At 36.0% G+C, this 21458-nt stretch overlaps 3 protein-coding genes across 3 annotated transcripts; all 3 read left to right on the top strand.

Moving 5' to 3' along the window:
- The first annotated feature begins 359 nt into the window (after positions 1-359).
- LOC107669623 (proline-rich receptor-like protein kinase PERK2) lies at positions 360-2361 on the top strand. Its single transcript, XM_016461933.1, has 3 exons — positions 360-991; positions 1109-1172; positions 1878-2361. The coding sequence occupies exons 1-3, from the start codon at positions 857-859 to the stop codon at positions 2324-2326; spliced, it is 648 nt and encodes a 215-aa protein (XP_016317419.1). The 5' UTR covers positions 360-856; the 3' UTR covers positions 2327-2361.
- slc26a6.1 (solute carrier family 26 member 6, tandem duplicate 1) lies at positions 2331-10691 on the top strand. Its single transcript, XM_016461934.1, has 19 exons — positions 2331-2387; positions 4196-4338; positions 4438-4577; positions 4953-5063; positions 5941-6089; positions 6181-6345; positions 6419-6565; positions 6864-6946; positions 7036-7183; positions 7703-7816; positions 8330-8407; positions 8496-8591; positions 8694-8800; positions 8917-8986; positions 9348-9437; positions 9510-9650; positions 9851-9905; positions 10061-10170; positions 10286-10691. Exons 1-19 carry the CDS (start codon positions 2373-2375, stop codon positions 10313-10315), a joined length of 1992 nt encoding a protein of 663 aa, XP_016317420.1. The 5' UTR covers positions 2331-2372; the 3' UTR covers positions 10316-10691.
- A 1687-nt stretch (positions 10692-12378) lies between these two features.
- Positions 12379-20106, top strand: slc26a6.2 (solute carrier family 26 member 6, tandem duplicate 2). Its single transcript, XM_016461930.1, has 18 exons — positions 12379-12432; positions 12547-12657; positions 13343-13518; positions 13601-13765; positions 13972-14124; positions 14329-14411; positions 14552-14699; positions 15818-15931; positions 16080-16157; positions 16631-16726; positions 16922-17028; positions 17380-17449; positions 18396-18488; positions 18696-18833; positions 18931-19146; positions 19232-19286; positions 19662-19780; positions 19932-20106. The coding sequence occupies exons 1-18, from the start codon at positions 12417-12419 to the stop codon at positions 19953-19955; spliced, it is 1962 nt and encodes a 653-aa protein (XP_016317416.1). The 5' UTR covers positions 12379-12416; the 3' UTR covers positions 19956-20106.
- Positions 20107-21458: the final 1352 nt, after the last annotated feature.

Raw genomic sequence — 21458 nt, 5'->3', positions numbered from 1 at the left:
GAAATAAATGAACTTTTCCACGACATTCTAATTTATTGAGATGCACCTGTATTTATACATTTCTTTACAAAACAAAAAAATGTATGAAAATCATAAAATAAATTAGTTGGGTCAAATAGTGAAGTGCCCAGGATAGATGTAAACTTCAATACTGTATGTATATATATAGAGAGAGAGAGAGAAAGAGAGAGAATTTATTTTATATTTGGCACAAGATGCACAGTTCAATTTGTGTTAGTTTTTATTTTAATGTCTTTACTATTATTCTATAATGTGAAAAATATTAATCGTATAGAATGAGGAGGTGTGTCCAAACTTTTAAATGGTACCAAATATAATTTTGTTGCAGCCGTTTATGCGTGCATGTGTGTGAGTAGCTCAAGGTTTGAGATAGAGTCATGAACGTATAATGTATCAATGTTTTCCTGGGCTACAGTCCAGCAGGTGTATGCGGGTGAGTGAGAGAGAGAGGGTACACAGTGTGTTGGGGGGCTTTGGCTGTGCAACTAAGTATAAATATTTCACCCCCTTCTCCAGTTCCCTTTTGTTCATCATTATAGTGGCTCGATGGCCAACCCCTTTAATCCACAGCTGAACGAATGAAAGCGAGAGAGGAAGGGAAGAGCACGTGAAGGAGAGACAGATATTAACAGAGACAGATAAGCCCCATTAAGGTTTGCAGAATGTGAAAGGAATGAGAATATATTCTTTTTAAAATCTTATTATGTGATGTAAAGAGGAGACAAAATGTGAAAAAGAAGAGGATGAAAAATGAATGTGAGTATAAAAAAACATTTCTGCAATAGTAAAAGTGTGAATTTGTGTGTTGTGAGGCTAATGTTGTCTTTTGTTTGAAATGAGTCACAGCGTATGTGTCCTGATCTTGGGGAAAAAAATGTCACGATTCCGGGAAGCCCTTAAAGAGGATGAATCTGAAAAGAAGAACCCTAAGATGCCTCAAAAACAAAAGAAAAAGGAGGCTGAAAATAAGGTATGGCTGTTCCGCAAAAATTACAATAAATGGATTGAATACACAAGTGAATATGCAGAAAAGTATAGAATGTATTGTTTAAACAGTCATAATTATGTGTGTGGTTTCACTATACAGGACAATGCAGTGATATCGAAGGATAGGCTCCCTCTGATTCGTTCATCAAGAAATAAATCTGCAGGTACTTTTATAGTCTATATGGAATCCATAGTGCATTGTTGTATGAGAGGTTGTTGTCAGATATTAGCTGATTTAACTTGAAATCAGATGTTTTCATAAACCAGACTTAAGGGCTCATTATATGTGAAGTAATGTGATGTGTGATATATAAACTGTGTGTTTACATTGATCTTTGTTCCTCCTGTCTACACAATGTTACCTGAGCTCATCAATAGACAATAGAAATTTAGGAGGTGCTAAATTAATTAACTGCTATTGTCCAAACATTCGTCTTTGTAATGTGACTTGATAGGCGAGAGGATAATGGGAACTGAACATGTGTGTGAGATAAAGTTAATTACAGGGGGATTTAGAAATTTATGAGATCCTGGTTCCTACAACAAAACAGGAAACTGATTATGTTTATAAAGTCACAAATCCAAGAAAGTTGCAATTGTGAGAAATATTTGCAAATACAAGATATAGAATCACTATATTGTACCTTTATCTAATCGTTGCAATTATGAGATATAAAGTTGCAGTTATGGAAATAAAGTCACAGTAATAAAATATAAAGTCGCATTGCAATTACGAGAAATAGACACAGTTTAGATATGTAGTCAAAATTACAAAAAAATAACTTTAATTTTAATGAGAAATAAAGTTTTTTTTAATCAATAGCAGAAACAGGTCTGATTATTATATTTTTCATCTCTTCTGTTTTTAGCGAGGCCCTCTCTATCCACTCCTCAGGCCGAAACGAGGAAACGCGGCCATCCTCCCATCTCATCTGTGGCCCCTGACAGTATTACACCCTGGGAAGGCTCCTCCCACTCCGAGTCGTCCTTTACCAGTTTTCCCCCTCCAGTTTCACCCCTTCCTCTTGTCCACTCGAAGCCAATCACAGCACCAGATCCTCCGCCCCCACCACCCCCTCCTCAAATCACAAACACTGAACCTGACAATAGTCAGAGTGCCAGGGTAAAACGCAAGCCGCTCCCACCAAGACACCCCTCTAGACCTCCCCGTTTGCCCCCTCTGAGGCAAGTCACAAATCTTAGCTTTTCTCGTAGCTTCACGTTTTCGTTTTTTGAGCTGCCGGTTCACCAGTCTGCACGGAGCAGAGCGGAGCGCCTCAGAGATCTCACTGTGTTGCTGAGGCAGTTTCAGTACTGAGGAAAAACATGGTACTGAGAGTTCACATCCAGGGCAGAAATTCATCATGTGGAAAAACAATGTAAGCACATGTACATCAGATTGTCGATGGATGGATAGATGGATGGATGGATGGATGGATGGATGGATAGATAGATACTATATGTATAGAGAGAGAGATTTTAATATATTTTAAAATTTACTTTTTTTCTGTGATTGCAAAGCTGATTTTTCAGCATCATTACTCCAGTCTTCAGTGTCACATGTTCCTTCAGAAATCATTGTAATATGCTGATTTGGTGCTCAAGAAGCATTTATTATAAATGTTGAAAACAGTTGTTCTGCTTAATATTTTTGTGCAAACCGTGAAACTTTTTTTTTTTTTTTTTTTACAAATTGCACACATTTCTGTAATTATGTAAAATGTAAAAACATAAATATAATGTACATTTTACATTGTTATAAAATCTTTCTATATATACTGACCAATGAAGTAATGGAAATTCCCCAACTTGTGTTTGTTGTTTTTGTTACTTTTTTTAAGGCTGTTAAATGTATATTTAGAGTGTGTGTGGGTGTGATAATGTACAACCTTTTTTGCCTTCTGATCTTAAGCACTGTCGACACTTATATAAACCAAAGGAACATAGAGTTGGAGAGAATAACCATGGTGTGTATTATGTAGGAAGGAGGCAGCATTTGTGATGAATTATATATGATGTAACATTTTAAATCTGACCTTTAAACAACAGAAAGCAATGAAAATATTTAAGGAGAGAAATTCAGCTGAGAAACGTCCCACAGGTGGCCTGCGGTTTTGTTGAGCTATTTATGTCATGTGCACAGGGATAATAAAGTGGTTTCCTCTGGACGCACAAAACAGATTTTGGTGAATTCTCTACACAAGGTAAGATAACTAATTGATGATAAGATAAACTTATTTCCAGTTTAATTGCACACGCACCTGTGCAGTCACCTGTCCTCACGTGTGCTCCTATCAGAGAGGGCTGACCGGCGCAGATGAGCTTTGATGTTATCAGTGTTGGCTGCTGATGTCTTTTCACACTTATGAAACTGAATCCTTTAGTTTTGATCAGATGTTTTACATGCTTTATTTAGTGCATTCCTACCAAATGCTGTAATTGGTATACTTTTTAACCTGTGTACTACTGTGTGTTAGACAATTTATGTCCTTTATATTTATTTGTGGCTTCAAAAATAGTGGAAAACACATTGTGGTGTTTTGCCATCTGCTTGTGTTGAGTTCTATTCATGTACAGATAAATATATAAATAAAACATTGCATATAGACTGATGTATGTCTTCTATAGCTTCAGCTTGTACTATTTGGGGTAAGTTTCAGAAACAGTTGACAGAAAAGTCAGTTTCTAGTATTATTTGTTTTAAAGCAGCTCATCTTCTCATTGGATAAAACAGCCTTGCCTCCTACAAGAAAGTTGCATAATCATTATCTGGTGAACATTATTAAAGTGCTACAGTAAAAATAGACACAGGTCTGTTCAGTACAAGCCGTCACTCGTGATGTTGTGTAATATGATCTCTGTACTCAGGAGTGGTAGATTAAGTCTTCTAACCTTTGATCAGAGCGAAAACGATGACAGACTTCCTTCTCTGATCCAACGATAAATGTTGTTGGTGAATATCTGAGACAATAAATAACCCTTTAGTAGCCTGTAGGAGGAAAAGTGAATAACGACTCTTGTCTCTAGCCAATTATAAATGTCCAGTTTAATTGGTTTAGCTACTGTGAGAAGATAATATAAGGTTTGCTCCGAGTTCAAAGCCAAGTCACAACAACCTCACATTTGGGAAACATAATCATTTCATACACTTGTTCCTGTTTAAGCCGCATTTTCTCCTTTTTTACAGATGGACAATCAAAGATGTTCAGAGTGTGAGAATTTCAATCCCAATCCCGTTTATGGTTTGAATGAAGCACAGCTAGATATCCTGGGACAGCGCAGGTGGAAGGCGCATCGGACAATTTGGGCAAAGCTGAAGGAGGAGCGCTGGTGAGTGTGGGAGCTTATTTAAGAAGCATAATTGTGATCGTAAAATAAACACGCTCCATGCTAAATATACATGCCGACCCCCATATTTCTCTGCTTCAGGTGTTCAGGTCCAAGACTGAAGAGCTGCTTCCTGTCTATTGCACCTCTCTTGTCATGGCTGCCACAATACTCGCTCGGGAAAAACGCTATTGGAGATTTGATATCAGGAATCAGTGTGGGAATCATGCATCTGCCACAAGGTTTAAGACTTGCACACCCTCTTCTGTGTTATTTGAGCTACAGACTGTTATATGACAACTGTATTCTAAAATATAAAAATGTATGTTGATGCAGGTGTCAACATCTATCGAAATAGAGTTTTAGGGTTCTCTGAGAGTGTAGACACTTGAAGTGTCTGTGATGTGAGGGGTCGGTTATGATTTTCATTATCCTGTTTCTCATCTTAGACACCTACAGATCTGTATTATCAGCTGGCAGCTGATAATTTCCTTCACAATGCACTGTGATTCAAACCAGACAGATAAAGTGGATGTAATGACTAATTCTATTGTACAGAACTGCTCACACTCTTCTGCACACAAATTACTCATTTTCTGACTTTTTGCTTCCCATAGGGATGGCTAATGCTTTGTTGGCTGCAGTTCCTCCAGTGTTTGGTCTGTATTCTTCCTTCTACCCTGTTCTCATCTACTTCATGTTTGGAACATCCAGACACATCTCTGTGGGTAAGTACACAAACAAACTCTCTCAGCAGGTATATATACATTCTGTACACACATACACGATTCCACTTTGCAAGAAAAATATTAATGTATGGGTTTTTGTAAATAATGAAAAAAAAAATCAGATGAACTGTTGTTTGAGTGAAAATAAATTATATAATAACAATAAATAAAGTAATTAAATATAAAATAATAAAAAAGATTAAATAAAATAACGAAATAACCGAGTCTACAATATATACAATAAAAATATATGAAATAACAAACTGTAAACATATTAAAATAAAATGTAAAACAAGTAAAAATGTAATAAATTAAGATATAAATAAAATGAAGTATAAAATATATTTAACTATGTATGTATGTGTATAGAAAAAATATATAATTTATGTAATGCTTCATTTTGTTTTATATAATAAAATATAATACAAAATGAAGTCTAAAATGCATAATATATACAATTACAGTAAATCTAAAATAAAATAAAGTATAAAATATATCATAAAATGAAATACATATAAAATGAAATAAATCATTAAAATGAAATAAATTATAAAATAAACTGAAGTATATAATAAATTATAAATTTAAATCTACAATTACATAAAATAAATCTAAGATAAAATAAAGTATAAAATATATAATAAATAATAAAATGAAATATATATAAAATAATAAATGAAAGAAATCATTACAATAAAATGAAGTATAACATATATAATAAAATAAAATAAAATATACAATAAAAAGATATAATACAAAAAACTTAAAAATCTGAGAAAAAGAATATTAAACATTATTTAATATGATAATGGATTTGTCCTTATTTGATTTGACGTTCAGTTCAATCTGATTGACTGAATATCTTTCTGACCCACAGGTACTTTTTCTGTCCTTTCCATCATGGTCGGTACGGTGGCTGGTGATGTTGTGTTGGCAGGCGGCGGAGCAGAGAGTCATGAGATTGAGGCTGAAAGTGCTAGAGTTGCCTTTGCAGCTCAGTTGACCATTCTGTGTGGACTGATACAGGTAAAACACACAGAAGCTGTATTAATCCTGTATTGGTGTGTGTGTGTGTGTGTGTGTGTGTGTGTTTGTGTATAAATCTCTCTCCCTATAGATTGTGCTGTATGTGCTGCGTTGTGGAGGGGTGTGTCGGTGGTTGTCTCAGCCGTTGGTCAGAGGATACACTATGGCAGCTGCTGTCCATGTGACTGTTCACCAGCTGCCTTTACTGATGGGCATCTCCATAGTCAGACACAGAGGCGTCTTTGCTGTGTTCTGGGTGAGAATGAGCACTGTGTGTTTTATCTCTGTGTTCATCTCAGATGTTAAATGTACATATCTGTGTCCACCAGATGTTTTCAAACATTGTGACTGGAATCAGCAGAGTGTTACTGGCGACACTGGTAGTGTCCCTTGTCTCCCTGGTGATACTTGTTGGTGGAAAGATGGTGAATTCACGGTGGAGCTCTCGATTTCCCATTCCATGGGAGTTGGTACTGGTGCGCAAAGGGTTTTTATTTTTTTATTTAGCTTTTATTTATGTGTTTAAATTTCTCAGTCTAGTGTGTAATGCATTACATTTAATACAGGCAGGTCAAAAACTACCATTTGTGGTATTTATTGTTTTATTTGTGTATGTTTTTATTTAATTTCTTTAAGCAATTTTTATTTTTATTTTGTAGTTTAAAAATGTAATTTAGTTTAGTTTTGCCTGTTGCGTTAGCTGACTTATAAAGCATGGTTTCAGTATTTTAAAGATATTTCTGTGCAACAGTAATAAATTCTTCATGTTCGTAGATTATCTTTGCCACTGTGTCGTCAGTGCAGTTTGATCTGTCCGGTCAGTATGGAATACAGATTGTTGGACCCATACCAACCGGGTCAGCAGAGTGTTGGATTTTCTATACAAAACCAATTAGCAGGAAGTATTTAGGTGCTAAAACGAATTCTTTCTTTGTTTACCTCTAAGTCTCTCACCTCCCTCCCTTCCATCATTTTCTGTCTCTCAGGAGCTGTTATTGACAGCTCTTGCGTTGGCAGTGGTGGGCTATGGTTTCCAAGCGTCATTGGGCATGATGTTTGCTCATAAACATGGGTACCCCTTTCACAGCAACCAGGTAAGAAGCAATTTCTGTAACTTTTAACAATATGTTCTCAATAAATACCCATTTTGCAGCATTCCCTTCATCTGATCTGGTGCTGTCAAACAATTCATTGCGATTAATCGCATCTAAAATAAACATTTTTGTTTACATGATATATATGTGTGTGTACTGTGTGTATTTATTATGCATATATAAATACACACATACAGTATATATTTTGAAAATATTAATATGTGTATACATTTATATATTTATATTCTTATATTATATATAAATATATTGTTTTTCTGTCAATATGGGGTGCTGTGTGTACATTAATGAGGAAAAAAAATTAACTTAAATGATTTTAGCAAATGGCTGCAATATAACAAAGAGTGAAAAATTTAAGGGGGTCTGAATACTTTCCGTACCCACTGTACATACTAAATACAGTACACACACACATATTATGTAAACAAAAACGTCTATTTTGGATGCGATTATCCGTTTGACAGCACTAATCTGAACATAAATGGCCTGTCTTCCCTGTAGGAGCTGTTGGCTATGGGTCTGTGTAACTCCATAGGCGGGATGTTCCAGTGCTTTCCAGTAAGCGGATCCATGTCTCGCAGCGCAGTACAGGAGAGTACAGGCGGACAAACTCAAGTGTGAACACCTGCTATTTTTTTGTTAATAAAACAAGCTCATGTTACAGTTACATGTACATGCATAACATGTGGTACATGCATAACACGAGTGGATTACAGTGAATGTTTTCTCAGAAAATAGTTACACTGTTATTCAGGCAGTGGCCACAAGAAGCAAAGACATTTAACTAAAATATTTTCATGTACAATACATTTAAAGTACATGTATATACTGAAATTCAAAACAGCCTATGAGAGATAGATATAAAACAATTTGTATTAATTATTTCAAATAAAACAACTAAGTTATGGTTGAAACTGAATTGTGCTGTAAGAACATGCCACATGTGACTCTATTATTAAGGCACAGGTCATTAATATCTTTGTCATTCTTATCATAAAAGTGATAAAGCAAGGTGATAAAATGTAAACCACATGCACAAAAGAAAGTTATTTTTCAAAATAATGTATGTTTCGGTGTGGAAGCACTGCAGTTTTTACTGTATGAACATGACCTCTCTCTTTCTCCCAGGTTTCTTCTCTGGTGTCTGCACTGATAATTCTTTTGATCTTGTTAAAGTTTGGCCCCCTTTTTCAGCAGTTACCAAAGGTCCCTATACCATCTTCAATAACAAAGTATATTTTATATGGATATAGCACAATAAGGTGGTTTTATAAAGTGCATTTGTGTGTTTCAGACAGTTTTGGCTGTCATTATTTTAGTGAATCTGCAAGGGGTTTTTGCACAAGTCAAAAATGTGCCTAAACTTTGGAATACAGACCGCTTGGACCTGGTAAGGGGCAATTTCATCCTTACACAATTGATCCAAAATCCAGTTCCAGGTAGGCCTCTCATCCAGTGTGTTTCCTGTGTGTGTTTCCCACTGAGACTGCAGGTAGTGTGGGTAGTGACGCTGTTCAGTGCTTTGGTGTTTAATCTGGACCTGGGGCTTTGCATTGCAATTGTTTTCTCTCTGTTTACCATCGTCTTCAGGACACAGCAGTGAGTCATCTGCATTGTCTAATATTTATCTACAGCGTCTCTCTCTCTCTATTTCTCTTTCAATTTTTCAACTTTCTCATACTAACTCTTATTCTTCCTCTTTCTACATTTCTCAGGCCCAGATCTGCTGTTCTTGGGCATATTGCTGGCACAGACTGTTACAGGGATCTGGAGAAATACTCAAAGGTAAGATTTACACACAATGCAGCTAGAAACCAGCCTAAGCTATGTTTTGAAATGTGGTTAATCATCTTAAGCAGTAGCTTAACCAAAGTCTCATGTTCACCAAGGCTGCATTTATTTGATCAAAAATACAGCTATAGTGAAATATGATCATTTAAAATAACTGTTTTCTATTTTAGTATATTTTGAAATGTAATTTATTCCTGTGATGGCAAAACTTAATTAATTTATTAACATATGAACATATATGTAATTATTATATATTTTATAGATAATTGTATTATTTATTAATATTACATAGATAGTAGATGTGTTCCTAGTACATATATAATATAAATATAAATCCCTGAATTTGTTGGTTCAGGCACACCATATCCCTGGAGTGACTGTGTTTTCCTGTTGTAATCCACTTTACTATGCCAATGCAGTCCAGACCTTCACATCACTCAAACAGGTACAACCTATATTACATTTCCCTGCTTTCCATTCATTGAGTAAAATTTAATTATTCTTTTTGTATATGCAGACAGTTAGTAATGACATTAATGAGAATCCTGAAGTACGACCTCCAGACCAGCAGGGGGCTCAGTGTGCACAGCACTGCGTTATTCTGGAGCTCAGTGGAGTCACTTTCATGGACTCAGTGGCCATAGGCTCATTCAAATCAGTTAGTGGCACAGAGCACACGTAACACATGTACCCACACGTAGAGGTGTTGATATTTTACCAGGGATGAACAGAAATAGATGACCTGTTACTGGCTCTCATTAACTCCAAAACCAATAAGTCTCAGTTTAAATTCTGCTTGTCACCGTGATCATGTTTAAATGCAAACTTGCGTGTCTTACCAATCTCTCTGTGTCACAGGTGCTTCAGGATTTTGAGAACACGCAGACCTTGTTTTTCTGTGCTTCATGTCCAGGTTACGCGTCTCACACATACAGCCACAGTCTCAAATATAGTGTCATGATCTGGGGCGTTTTATATAAATATGTAACGTGACATTTAAAGAGATAGTTCATCCTCAAGAACTGGTATTAATGTACTTACTGTATTTTTTTGTGTGTTTGTCTCTAGATGGTTTACTATCTCAGATGAAGAATCATGGTTTTGTTCCAGATTTTCTGTCTCTTTCTTCATTTTTTCCTTCAGTTCATCATGCAATCCTGCACTACCAGGGGCTACAGGTGTGTGTGTGTGTGTGTGTGTGTGTGCTATTTTTGCTTTGTGTTTGTGTGGTGTTGAGTTCACTGCAATTCAATAGCCTTTTCTGTTCTGATTCAATTATACATCTATTTACAGAACACAGGCATAGATGTTACAGAGCTGTGACCTTTAATGGCCTCCCTGCCTGAACGATGAACCTGCAAACCTCAAACAATCCCTCACTACTGAGCTTCAGAAGTGACACTTCTAGAAAGATTGGAAAAGGAATACAAGAACTTTCCATTTTGATTTAATGATTTGGAGCAACTGTGTGCATTTATCTGAATTTAAGGTGATGTGAGGCAACCATAGACTGTGGCGGCAACAGATGCTTGTCTATTGGCTATTGCAGTGCTTCTCCGGACTCTGGTCCGGATCTGGACCCGGAGGGAATTCAGTCCGGACCCGCCTCCATTTCGTATTTCCTAGCGTTTTGTATTTGATTACAGCTGTTACCGGGGAAACCGCTATATCTCCGCTCCAACAGCGCCTCCTGCTGGCAGAGAATCAATTTGCATTTGCAAGTCTGTGGGTAACACCGTGTTCTGTCAGCAAACATAAACAAAAAGCATGCTTCAGAACTGTTTTGAGAAGGTGCTTTGAGCCATGTATTATTACTATGAATTAGGCTACTACTACTATTACCATCTTGTGCCCTGCAATAATTATTTACTCAAACTCGCTTTTATGAGATAAGGGGGTGGGGGGGGGAATCAGCATCATATTGGCCAAAAAATCAGCATCATATATCGGCCATCGCCTGCCCTGATTTCTAAATATCGACATCGGCCAGAGAAAAATCCTTATCGGTCGACCTCTATTGCTGACACTTAAATTAATTGTTTTGCCACTTTTGCGCTTTATTTTTTCAAAAAATGTATGTTTATTTGTTATGCATGTTATGTATGTTTATTAAAAACAACTTTTGTAATAACCAATTGTTCCGGTCCGGACCTTTGACACTGATGAAAATTCAGATTTGGACCTTTGAATGTAGACTTTGAGAACCCTTGGCTATTGAATGTTAAAATAAAAACTGACACCGTGGTCAGAATTTTCTTATGGCAATGACTTGTGTCAGCTTTTACCTCTGTTTTTTGCTTTTTTATTTACTTGCTTGTTGATTTGTTCTGCATTAAATCAAAATTTTCATAATTATTCTACTTTTAGATTAGATGGATGTTTGAAATAGTAAAAAAAATGCTCAAATATAAAGTGTCTTCAAAACATTGTAATGCAGGTCTGTGCATATGAAATCTCCTAGATTCTTAATATATTTCATGTTACAGACCAATTTGGTTTGGTGATATTGTAAAATAAAATATGTAGTAAAATAAATAAGACTCTAAAATAAAATATGTACAAATAACAACATAGAAACATGTATGGAAAATACTTATTAACACTCTGGTCAACACAAACAACAGAATTTAACAGAATCACAATTATATCTGCACCAACTCAGTATTGCTGAAATGTTCTTGTACCGCCACACCAGTGAATTGAACCATAAATGTTATTAGAAGAGACTTTGTTCTCTGGGCAGGTGTTGGGGAGAGGCCAAATTAATATTTAATAAACTCTTTTCTCTCACACGTTTACTGAAGACATACTATAAACCTCTATTTTATAAAGCTGACCATAATGACAGACTGACCCTAAGTCTAAACAGAAGCATTTTTGGTATTTTTCGGTTAAATAAAATGGTACTCCAATTGAGGACATCCCAAATTTCACCAAAGGAATGTATCAGTATTACCTAATACTATGTTAAAAATACAAACAGCCATAATTACATGACATAATTGCAATTTCATATACAAGTCTCCGTATTCTCAGATGAAGATGTATCTCTTTCACTGGATCAAAACCGACACCTTATAGCAGAGACGTGATTTCAAATATCTACTGTTCACAATTCACTCATACAAAAGCACATGGTTTTGCCGAATGAACATGTTTTCTATCTAATCAGGCTGAGATAAGGTGGTGTAGGTCTCTAGCGTGAGTCTCAGGCTTTAACAAAATGTAGCATTAATTATTAAGGCAGTTATCTTGTTCTTCACTGTGTTTCATAATTTTCTCTTTTTCTTTGTTCATCAGGTGTACAGGCCCAAGGTTTAAGAGCTGTTTCCTATCATTTGTTCCTCTCCTGGCTTGGCTGCCACGATACCCATTTCGAGAAAACGCTATTGGAGATCTAATATCAGGAATCAGTGTGGGAATCATGCACCTGCCGCAAGGTCCAACACAAGCACATGCACACCTGTATTACCAAAGCACATTTTTTGCTTAAGACTAAACATAAACACAAACAAACACACACATGTAACATGCAGTGTGTTTTGTGTGTCTAGGTATGGCATATGCTTTGCTAGCTGCGGTCCCTCCTGTTTTTGGTCTGTATTCCTCCTTCTACCCCATTCTCATCTACTTCATATTTGGAACATCTAAACACATATCTGTGGGTAAGTACACACACCTCCCTTTGATTTCTGTTTTTCCTAAAGGCATAGTTCACTGCATAATGAAAATGCTGTCATCATTTACTCACCTTCATTTCATTCTAAACCTATATGCTGTTTCAATGGAACACAAAAAAATTTATTCACATTAAACTTTTCTATGCAACAGCCGTTCATGCTCAAAAAGTGCTCATGTTCAAAAGCACCATCAAAATAGTCTCATGACTCTTGAGCTATATAAGAACGAAATGCATACAGATTTGGAATGACATGTGGATGAGTAAATGATGACAGATCAGTGGACTTTCCATATGAATCAAATATGGCACTTATGATACAAGTTTAATGACATTTCAATGCTTCAAACCAGTGCTTTAGGAGCCATATTTGATTTGAGAGCTGTTGAGTGAACATTATGGGCAAATAATGACATACATTTCAGTCTTTTTGCAAATGAAGCTGTTTTATGACTTGAAATATAGATCAGTATAGTTGTATACTGTTATGATGCTTGTATAAAGCTGTGTTGAGTGATTGACAACCTTGTCTCACAACTCATCTTGTTGTTACAGGATGAGTGAGAAAATAATATTTGAGTAAACTATCAAATTAAATCCACCTAGACATTTGGCCCCTACAAACATACTGTAGCAAAAATAGTCTTATTTTCTAATCTCTCTGTCTACAGGTACATATGCAGTTATGAGCGTTATGATTGGTAGCGTGACAGAGCGCTTGGCTCCAGACTCAGACTTCGTGATACCAGGCAATGATACCAACAGCACCACCTTGGACATTGTCAGCCGTGATGCAGAGAGGGTCAAGATCGCGGCCACTGTGACTTTCTTATCTGGCATTTTCCAGGTAGTCTCATTTGTAAGTGTAGGCTATGTAGTTTTGAAGTTGTGTATGTGACTAAGTGTTTGTGTGGTGTCTGTGTGTGTAGTTGCTCCTCGGCTTGGTTCGGTTTGGTTTTGTGGTAACGTATCTCTCAGAGCCATTGGTGAGAGCTTATACAACAGCGGCCGCCATTCACGTTATCGTCTCCCAGCTCAAATATTCCTTTGGCATCAATCCACAGCGGTATAGTGGACCTTTGTCTCTTATATATGTGAGTATGAACACACACACAGTCCCAAACACTTAATTAAGGACTCTCCATAACTGGTATGCAAAAGACAAATAAACACATCTATGTGTAATTTGTGTTTAGTGGCCCCTAGCGGTTGGGGTTATGATTTGCACTCAGCAAGCTACATATGTTTTAATGCTGTTTTCTCTATTTATTTATTTATTTATTTTTCTTTCTCTCTCCAGACAGTCATAGAGGTTTGTGCATTGCTTGGACAGACTAATATTGGTACTCTGGTAGTTAGCATTGTAACCATCATAGGTCTGGTTGCTGCAAAGGAACTTAGTGCCTTGGCGGCGCACAAAATCCCTATTCCGATTCCTGTTGAGCTGATCACTGTGAGTTACATCATACAGTGAAACACACACATGCACATACACGTTTACTTAGCTAACTGTGGACATAGACTTATTTATATTCATATTTATTTACAATAAAATGTTTTTTTTTTTTTTTATTTATCAAAAATGTCATCAGTTTTGCTTGCTCTTTCTGAGGTAATATAACATAACATAAATATAACATCTTGTTTGTGTGTATAGATTATTATTGCTACTGTGGTGTCGTGGCAGATGGATTTGAAGACTGAATATCGTGTTGAAGTGGTTGGAGAAATCCCATCAGGGTGAGTCCAACACACAACTATGCAACGCAAATACAACTGTTCAACATAGTATTGTATAAAATGGTTACAGCTATAAAATACAACCGCAGCATCTTAGTACATCTTCAAGCTCAAATACTCATCTCTTCTTCACATTTTAGTCTGCAGGCTCCTGTGGCGCCCGCTGTCTCACTGTTGGGTTCAATGGTCGGTGATGCTTTTGCACTGGCTGTTGTTGGTTATGGTATTGCTATCTCACTGGGTAGAATTTTCGCCCTCAAATATGCCTACAAGGTCGACAGTAACCAGGTAATAGACTTTAAATGCCTGTAAAAGATTATTTTTATTAAATGTGTATGTATATTTATATACACACAAATTTATATTCACACATTAAATTGATCAACAGTGACAGCTCTAGCCCCTTTCACACAGTAATACCAGTAAACATGCAACAGCGTTTCGTCTTCTTACTGGTAAAGCACCATTCACACATCAGTTTCAAAATACCGGTAAGTTCTGTGACATCATTAACCAGAAATGACCTTTAAATGGCTGCGCCTCCCTGTGTTGTGTTTGTAAACATGGAGAGGTATACGTGGTCAATGTTTTTGTTGATGCGTTAATTTTTGTGTCAAACGTTCACATTTATGCAGCTGCTTTTGGCCCAGAGACATTGTATTAGACATATTTAGACTATTCTTTGACTTCCATAAACAGTGCAGAGTAAATGCGTCATCTGCATCAGAATGTTCTGATTGGCCCAGAGTAGACATCTTATGTCAGCGTGTCCTGAACTTATATGTGCTTGTACCGTTAATCTTGTTCTGCATTCATACAGAGATACTCGTAATTCACTGGTAATGTTACAACTTCATATTTTTGAAAAGGTCCTGTTCACACATGGTCTCTTAACGGTAATTTAGCGGTAATTTACCTGTAAAGACTGTATATGTGAAAGGGGCTATTGTTACACTGTTACAAAAAGAATTTCAAATGAATGGCATTCTTTATATTCATCAAAGAATCCTGAAAAAAAACATAGTTTCCACAAAAATATTAAGCAGCACAAATGTACCATGTTAGAATGATTTCTAAAGGATCATGTGACATAGAAGACTGGAGTAATGGCTAATATAATATATTTTTAACTTTTAATGTCAAATTTAGTGTCAACATAAAACAAACTGCATAGCAAATCTGCACTTAAAATATGGTAAAAGGTTTACAATATTTTCTTGGAATTTTAGTTTATACATTTAAGCCTGTCATTTTTCCATCGAGGCACATTTGAAAAACTGGCAGTTTGTGTTTTTTTGCTGAAAGTCATTGATCTATATCAAAAAAGTTTGAATGCCAAAAGTTTAGAAAAACATTTTTGTTTGAACATCTTGTGTTTTTCTCCTATTGTCTGTTCTCTGGATCAGGAGCTCATAGCGCTGGGTCTGTCTAACTCCATTGGAGGCTTATTCAATTGTTTTGCTATCAGCTGCTCTATGTCTCGCAGCATGGTGCAGGTCAGCACAGGGGGAAAGTCACAGGTGAGAACTTCAGCAAACTACAATCTGACATACATAACTTCATATATCTTTGACTAGCTAGTTCTGGAGAGATGGATGGTGAGTTCTTTAGATGGCTGTTTTTTTGTGTGAAAGTTCACACTGAAACCTGTCTCTGTCATTCTCTCAGGTAGCTGGAGCGATTTCTGCTGTTGTAATTCTGGTGATCTTGTTAAAGATTGGCGAACTATTTGAGGAGCTGCCAAAGGTTAGCACCTTGAATCAGCCCTTGTGTGGGCCTGGCATTAATATTCAAACATATCTGTGCTTAGAGTAGTTCACCCAAAAATGAAAATTTTGTCATAATTATCTCACCCTCATGTCGTTCCAAATCTGTATACGTTTCTTTCTTATGTTGAACACAAAAGAAGAGATTTTGAAGAATTTTGATAAACCAAACAGTTGTTGGTCCCCATTGACTTCCATAGTAGGGAAATAATACTATGGAGGTCAATGGGGACCATCAACTGTTTGATTACCAGCATTCTTCAAAATATCTTCTTTTATGTTCAACATAAGAAAGAAAAATAAGATAGGTTTGAAACGATATGAGGGTGAGTAAATGATGACAAAATTTTAATTTTTGGTGAACTATCCCTTTAATTAATGAATATGATAATGTGTCCATTTATAAGGATATATATATAGACATATTGTACATGTGTGTGCTGGTTTCTTTAGGCTGTGCTGGCTGCTATAATCTATGTAAACCTGCAAGGCATGATGAAGCAGTTTGGAGACATCTGCTCTCTGTGGAGGACCAACAAAGTGGATATGGTGAGAGAGAACAAGAATGCGGGGGTTTCATGAGAAAGCAAAGCTTATGCAACACATTAAAAATAGACCTATACATAAACAAAATATGACTGAGAATGAGGGGAGTGAATAGAGTGACACAGAAAAAAAGGTAAAAAGGAAAGATCTGAATACACCGTTTAGCTGTTATTCACACTCTATTGTTTGTGTGTTTAGGTGGTGTGGGTGATGACTTTGATCTTGACAGTGTTGTTTAATCCTGATATGGGACTTGCTGCATCTATTGCCTTCTCCATCCTCACTGTCGTCTTCAGAACTCAGCTGTGAGTAACAGAAACCACATACACAAGGCTAAATAATCCACAAATGCATATTAAACTGTGGCACATGCACCATTTTTCCATAGTCTTGAGCCCTAAATTATAACCACATACATGTGCACCGTTTACATACTTAAATGAGAATATAAAACTGGTTCTGCATGTGGTCTCCTGTTTTACTTTACACTGCTGATGAACGTCAGATCTGAGCTTGGCCATATGTACCATTGGCTTAGCGGCTGAAATTCTGTTCTTGACAGCATCATAAACAGTTTGCATATAAGAATTCACCATCTGTCCCTCTGTGTGTTGACTCCTTTCTTCTTCTCTACCTGTTTTTTCTCTTTACAACAGACCAAAATACTCTATTCTTGGCCAGGTTCCTGGCACTGACATTTACAAACCAGTAGAGGACTACAATCAGGTGACCATGACCACCATTATAGCAATTTATGCAACTATGTTCACTGTATTCAACTGATTCTCTAGTTTTGTTGGTGTAGTTATATTTCGCACATCAGAGGTTTTACACAATTGACCAAATCAAATGAGTAAGTTGGACTGAAAGGCATAATGCATCTTTAAATTTCTGTTGAAACAGCCTGTCTATCATGGTTAAAAACCTGAATTACAGTATTTTTCCAGAAACGCCTTCATGCAAACTTTTCTTAGATAATCTGGTGAATCAGTGTCATGTAGCTTTGCAAAGGCACAATGTGTGTTTTAATTGTTTTGGTGTTATTGTGTTGGTTACTATTTGCTTTACAGTTCCAGGGTGCATTGAATGAGTGGTGTTGTAGTTTCATTTACTGAGTGTGTAATTGTGCTGTAAGCGAGATCAGTTATAAATTATATTTATAAAGTATATGTGTACAGGTGATCAGGCAAAAAGTAGTAGTTTGTTATAGTGCTATTGAAACTAGTGTACTGAAACTAGGCCTTTTTTAGATTTCGTTGAAAAATGTAATTGGCCACAACACAGTCTTTGACCTTTAACAAAATGTTTTTAGTAATGACCATGTTCAAGATGTATAAAAATGACTTAAATGATGAACATTCAGTTAATAAACAACTATTCACAACTTTCTTCTGATAAGTTTGAAGTCTGGTAATTATTTTCAGGATTTGTGTTCTAGAGCCTCAAAACACATTACATTTAATTTGGTTCATTTGTTTTTGCAATTGTGAATAACTTTGATAATTTGAGCGTTGAGAAAACTGTAATTGCAAATATTGCTTTACAAAATTTGTGCAATTATTTTGAAAAAGTATTTAGAAAATCTTGATTTCATCATAAAAGTTTTTTTTTTTTGTTTATTATTTTCTGTTATTTTGAGTATAATGTCTCTGTATTTTTTACACACTTACAGGTGAAGGAGACTCCTGGTATAATGATTTTCCGATCATCTGCAACATTGTACTTTGCCAACGCTGAAATGTATATTGATGCACTCTATGAGAAGGTAGACACACACAAACACCATACACACATATACTCTCAAGCATATCCATTCACACACAATTACATAAAGAGCAATTACAAGACACTACTCACAACAGGCAATTATCCCAAACATAGCTCTAACATAAACATTCACTGTGTGATTAGCCCATACAGCACGTGCACAGGTCAGGACATTCATGCAGTAAAAATAAACGTTTGTGTGCAGACTGGGGTAGACGTGGCTAAACTTCTCTCACACAAGAAAAAACTGGAAGCAAAGAGACTCAGAAAAGAAAAGAAAGCTGCAAAGAAAGCAAAGAAAGAGGCCAAGAAAAGAGCTAAAGAAGCTGTTAAAGCTGCTAAGGTTTGCTTTTGAAGACACTGTGTGTATGCATGGAAATAAGTGAGAAAATAAGTGTTTGTGTTTTCTGACTGAGTCAGCGGTCTCTGCTTTTAACCAGGGGGAGGAACCACAATTTTCAGACACAGATGAAAGTGGGGAAGAAGCAGAGGCAAATGGGGATGTGCATAAGTTATCAGTCAAAGAACCAAAGGATGTGGCTGCTGTGGAGGCGGGGCCTGACCCTGACACTGACACCCCGCTGCCACGGGCAATCATTCTTGACCTGAGCCCTGTCAACTTCCTGGATACAGTTGGCGTGAAGACTCTACGCAATGTGAGACGCAATCCGTACTGTACATTAGTGACTTATTAAATATGTACCATGTTTTAACCTTGTTAAACCCTTTGTTTAATGGCAGATCTATAAAGATTATGGAGAGGCTGGTGTACAGGTGTACTTATGTGACTGCCAGAGTAAGTGACCAATACAAACCAGTAGTTTCAAAAGGGTGTTTTTGCAGTGATTCTAGTATAGAAGAACCATTCTGGGTTCCCTAAAGAATCTCTCTATGAACAGTTCTTAAAAGAACCTTTATTTCTTCATGTGAAAAACATTTTAATGATCTAAAAAAACTTTTTTTTTGTAATGTAATGGAAAGGTTGCATGAATGTTAAAGATTCTTCATGGAACCATCGATGCCAAAAAATAACCTTTATTTTTAAGAGTGTATTCTTCCATGTCACATGTTCCTTTTGTTGTCTAGAATGATGACATCTGGAATCCCATTTGAGCGTGCAGTCAAGACGGACCTGTTTGACATCATTATTTGTAATCTCTCAATCTTTCAGGAGGTGTTGTAGAGAGTATGGAGAAGGGCGATTTCTTCAACGAGAAAGTAACTAAATCGATTCTCTTCTCATCGGTACATGATGCTGTTCTTTACTGTCAACAAGGAAACAGTAAGGAGGTACAGTACATTGTTATGTCATATACACATACACGCATATCAGAGGTTTCCTAATCTTAATTAGACATGTGTTGAGTGTTGGTGGCCCAGACAGTATTTCGAAACAAACATGCATGAATAAACCTCATTTCTTGCCTTTCTACTTTTACAGGTTATGCAGGGAACACATTTGTAAATCCAAACACCAAATGTGATACAGAACGCAGAGCTGGATTGTTATTTATTATGTATTTCATCATGGGGAAGAATAAGTTAAGGAGGTGTTTTGATGAATAATTTAGTTTTTGTTTGTTTGTTTAAATAATAAACAGAGACTCTTTTGAATGTGAAATATCTGAAAATGGATCTGCCATAGAATGTTATTGTGTAAGACAAGTAAACTGTAAATCTTTTTTTTTTTTTTTTCCACTTAGCTGTGAAACATCTAAGAAACAGGTTATTCCAGATTGTTACACTGTAGCGTTCCGGGTACATAATGAATATTACACATGAATATAAACTCATTCTTCACAATATAATCAGATTCTTGGAAAGTTCCCATTTTAGCAATATACAATACTGTTCAAAAGCTTGGGGTCAGTATTTAATTGATCAAAAGTGTCAGTAAAGACATTTAAAATGTTACAAAAGATTTCTATCAAATAAAAGCTGTTGTTTTGAAATTTCTATTCTTCAAAGACTCTTAAAAAATATGTATCATGGTTTCTACAAAATATTAAGCTGCACAACTTTTTTTAAACATGAATAATATGTTTTTTTAGCATCAAATCAACATATTAGAATGATTTCTGAAGGATTATATGACACTGAAGACTGGAGTAATGGTTGATGAGAAGTCAGCTTTGCATAACATTAATAAATTAATTGGAATTATTTTGGGGGGGTGGAAACAGTTATTAACAATTTTACTGTATTTGTCATCAAAAAATGCAATTGGCAAACATAAGAGACTTCTTTCAAAAACATGAAAAAAATCTTTGCGACCCCAAACTTTTAAATGGTAGTGTAATTACCATTAAAAAAATAAAAATCAGTTTATGTATTTTACTATGTATAAGCTATGTATGCTGTTTGTTAACTTTATATGCTTGTGTATTTAGAATAATTCTAACTTAAATAAACAGTCATTTTCTTATTCTTGTGGTGGAATTGTTAGTAAATTATTTGACATGCTAGATTAACAGTTATCTGTCAAAATATTCAACCCTGAAAAAAACAGGTTTGGAGTTCTCATATTGCTCTTTGTATATGTTCAGTCTGAAGTGCTAAGCATCTTAGTGATGTTTAAAGGGGTCATATGATGTTGCTAAAAAGAACATTGTTTTGTGTATTTGGTGTTATGAAATGTGTTTATGCGGTTTAAGGTTCAAAAAACACATTATTTTCCACATACTGTACATTATTGTTGCTCCTCTATGCCCCACCTTTCTGAAACACGTCAATTTTTACAAACTCATCATTCTGAAAAGCGAGGTGTGCTCTGATTGGCCAGCTATCCAGTGCGTTGTGATTGGCCGAATACCTCAAGCGTGTGATGGAAATGTTATGCCCCTTACCATGCTGTGATGCCCTGTCCAGCGACGAGACAAAAATATTAAAACCTATTATAAACGAGGCATTTGTTGCATCCAGTGGGGACATAATTACGGATTATAATGACTTATACTGTCTTTTTACG

The sequence above is a fragment of the Sinocyclocheilus anshuiensis genome, unplaced genomic scaffold (assembly GCF_001515605.1).
Source record: "Sinocyclocheilus anshuiensis isolate Anshui unplaced genomic scaffold, SAMN03320099.WGS_v1.1 scaffold80, whole genome shotgun sequence".
Taxonomy (NCBI): Eukaryota; Metazoa; Chordata; class Actinopteri; order Cypriniformes; family Cyprinidae; genus Sinocyclocheilus; species Sinocyclocheilus anshuiensis.
The sequence above is the reverse complement of the archived record's forward strand: the minus strand, read 5'-3'. Positions and strand labels throughout refer to the sequence as shown.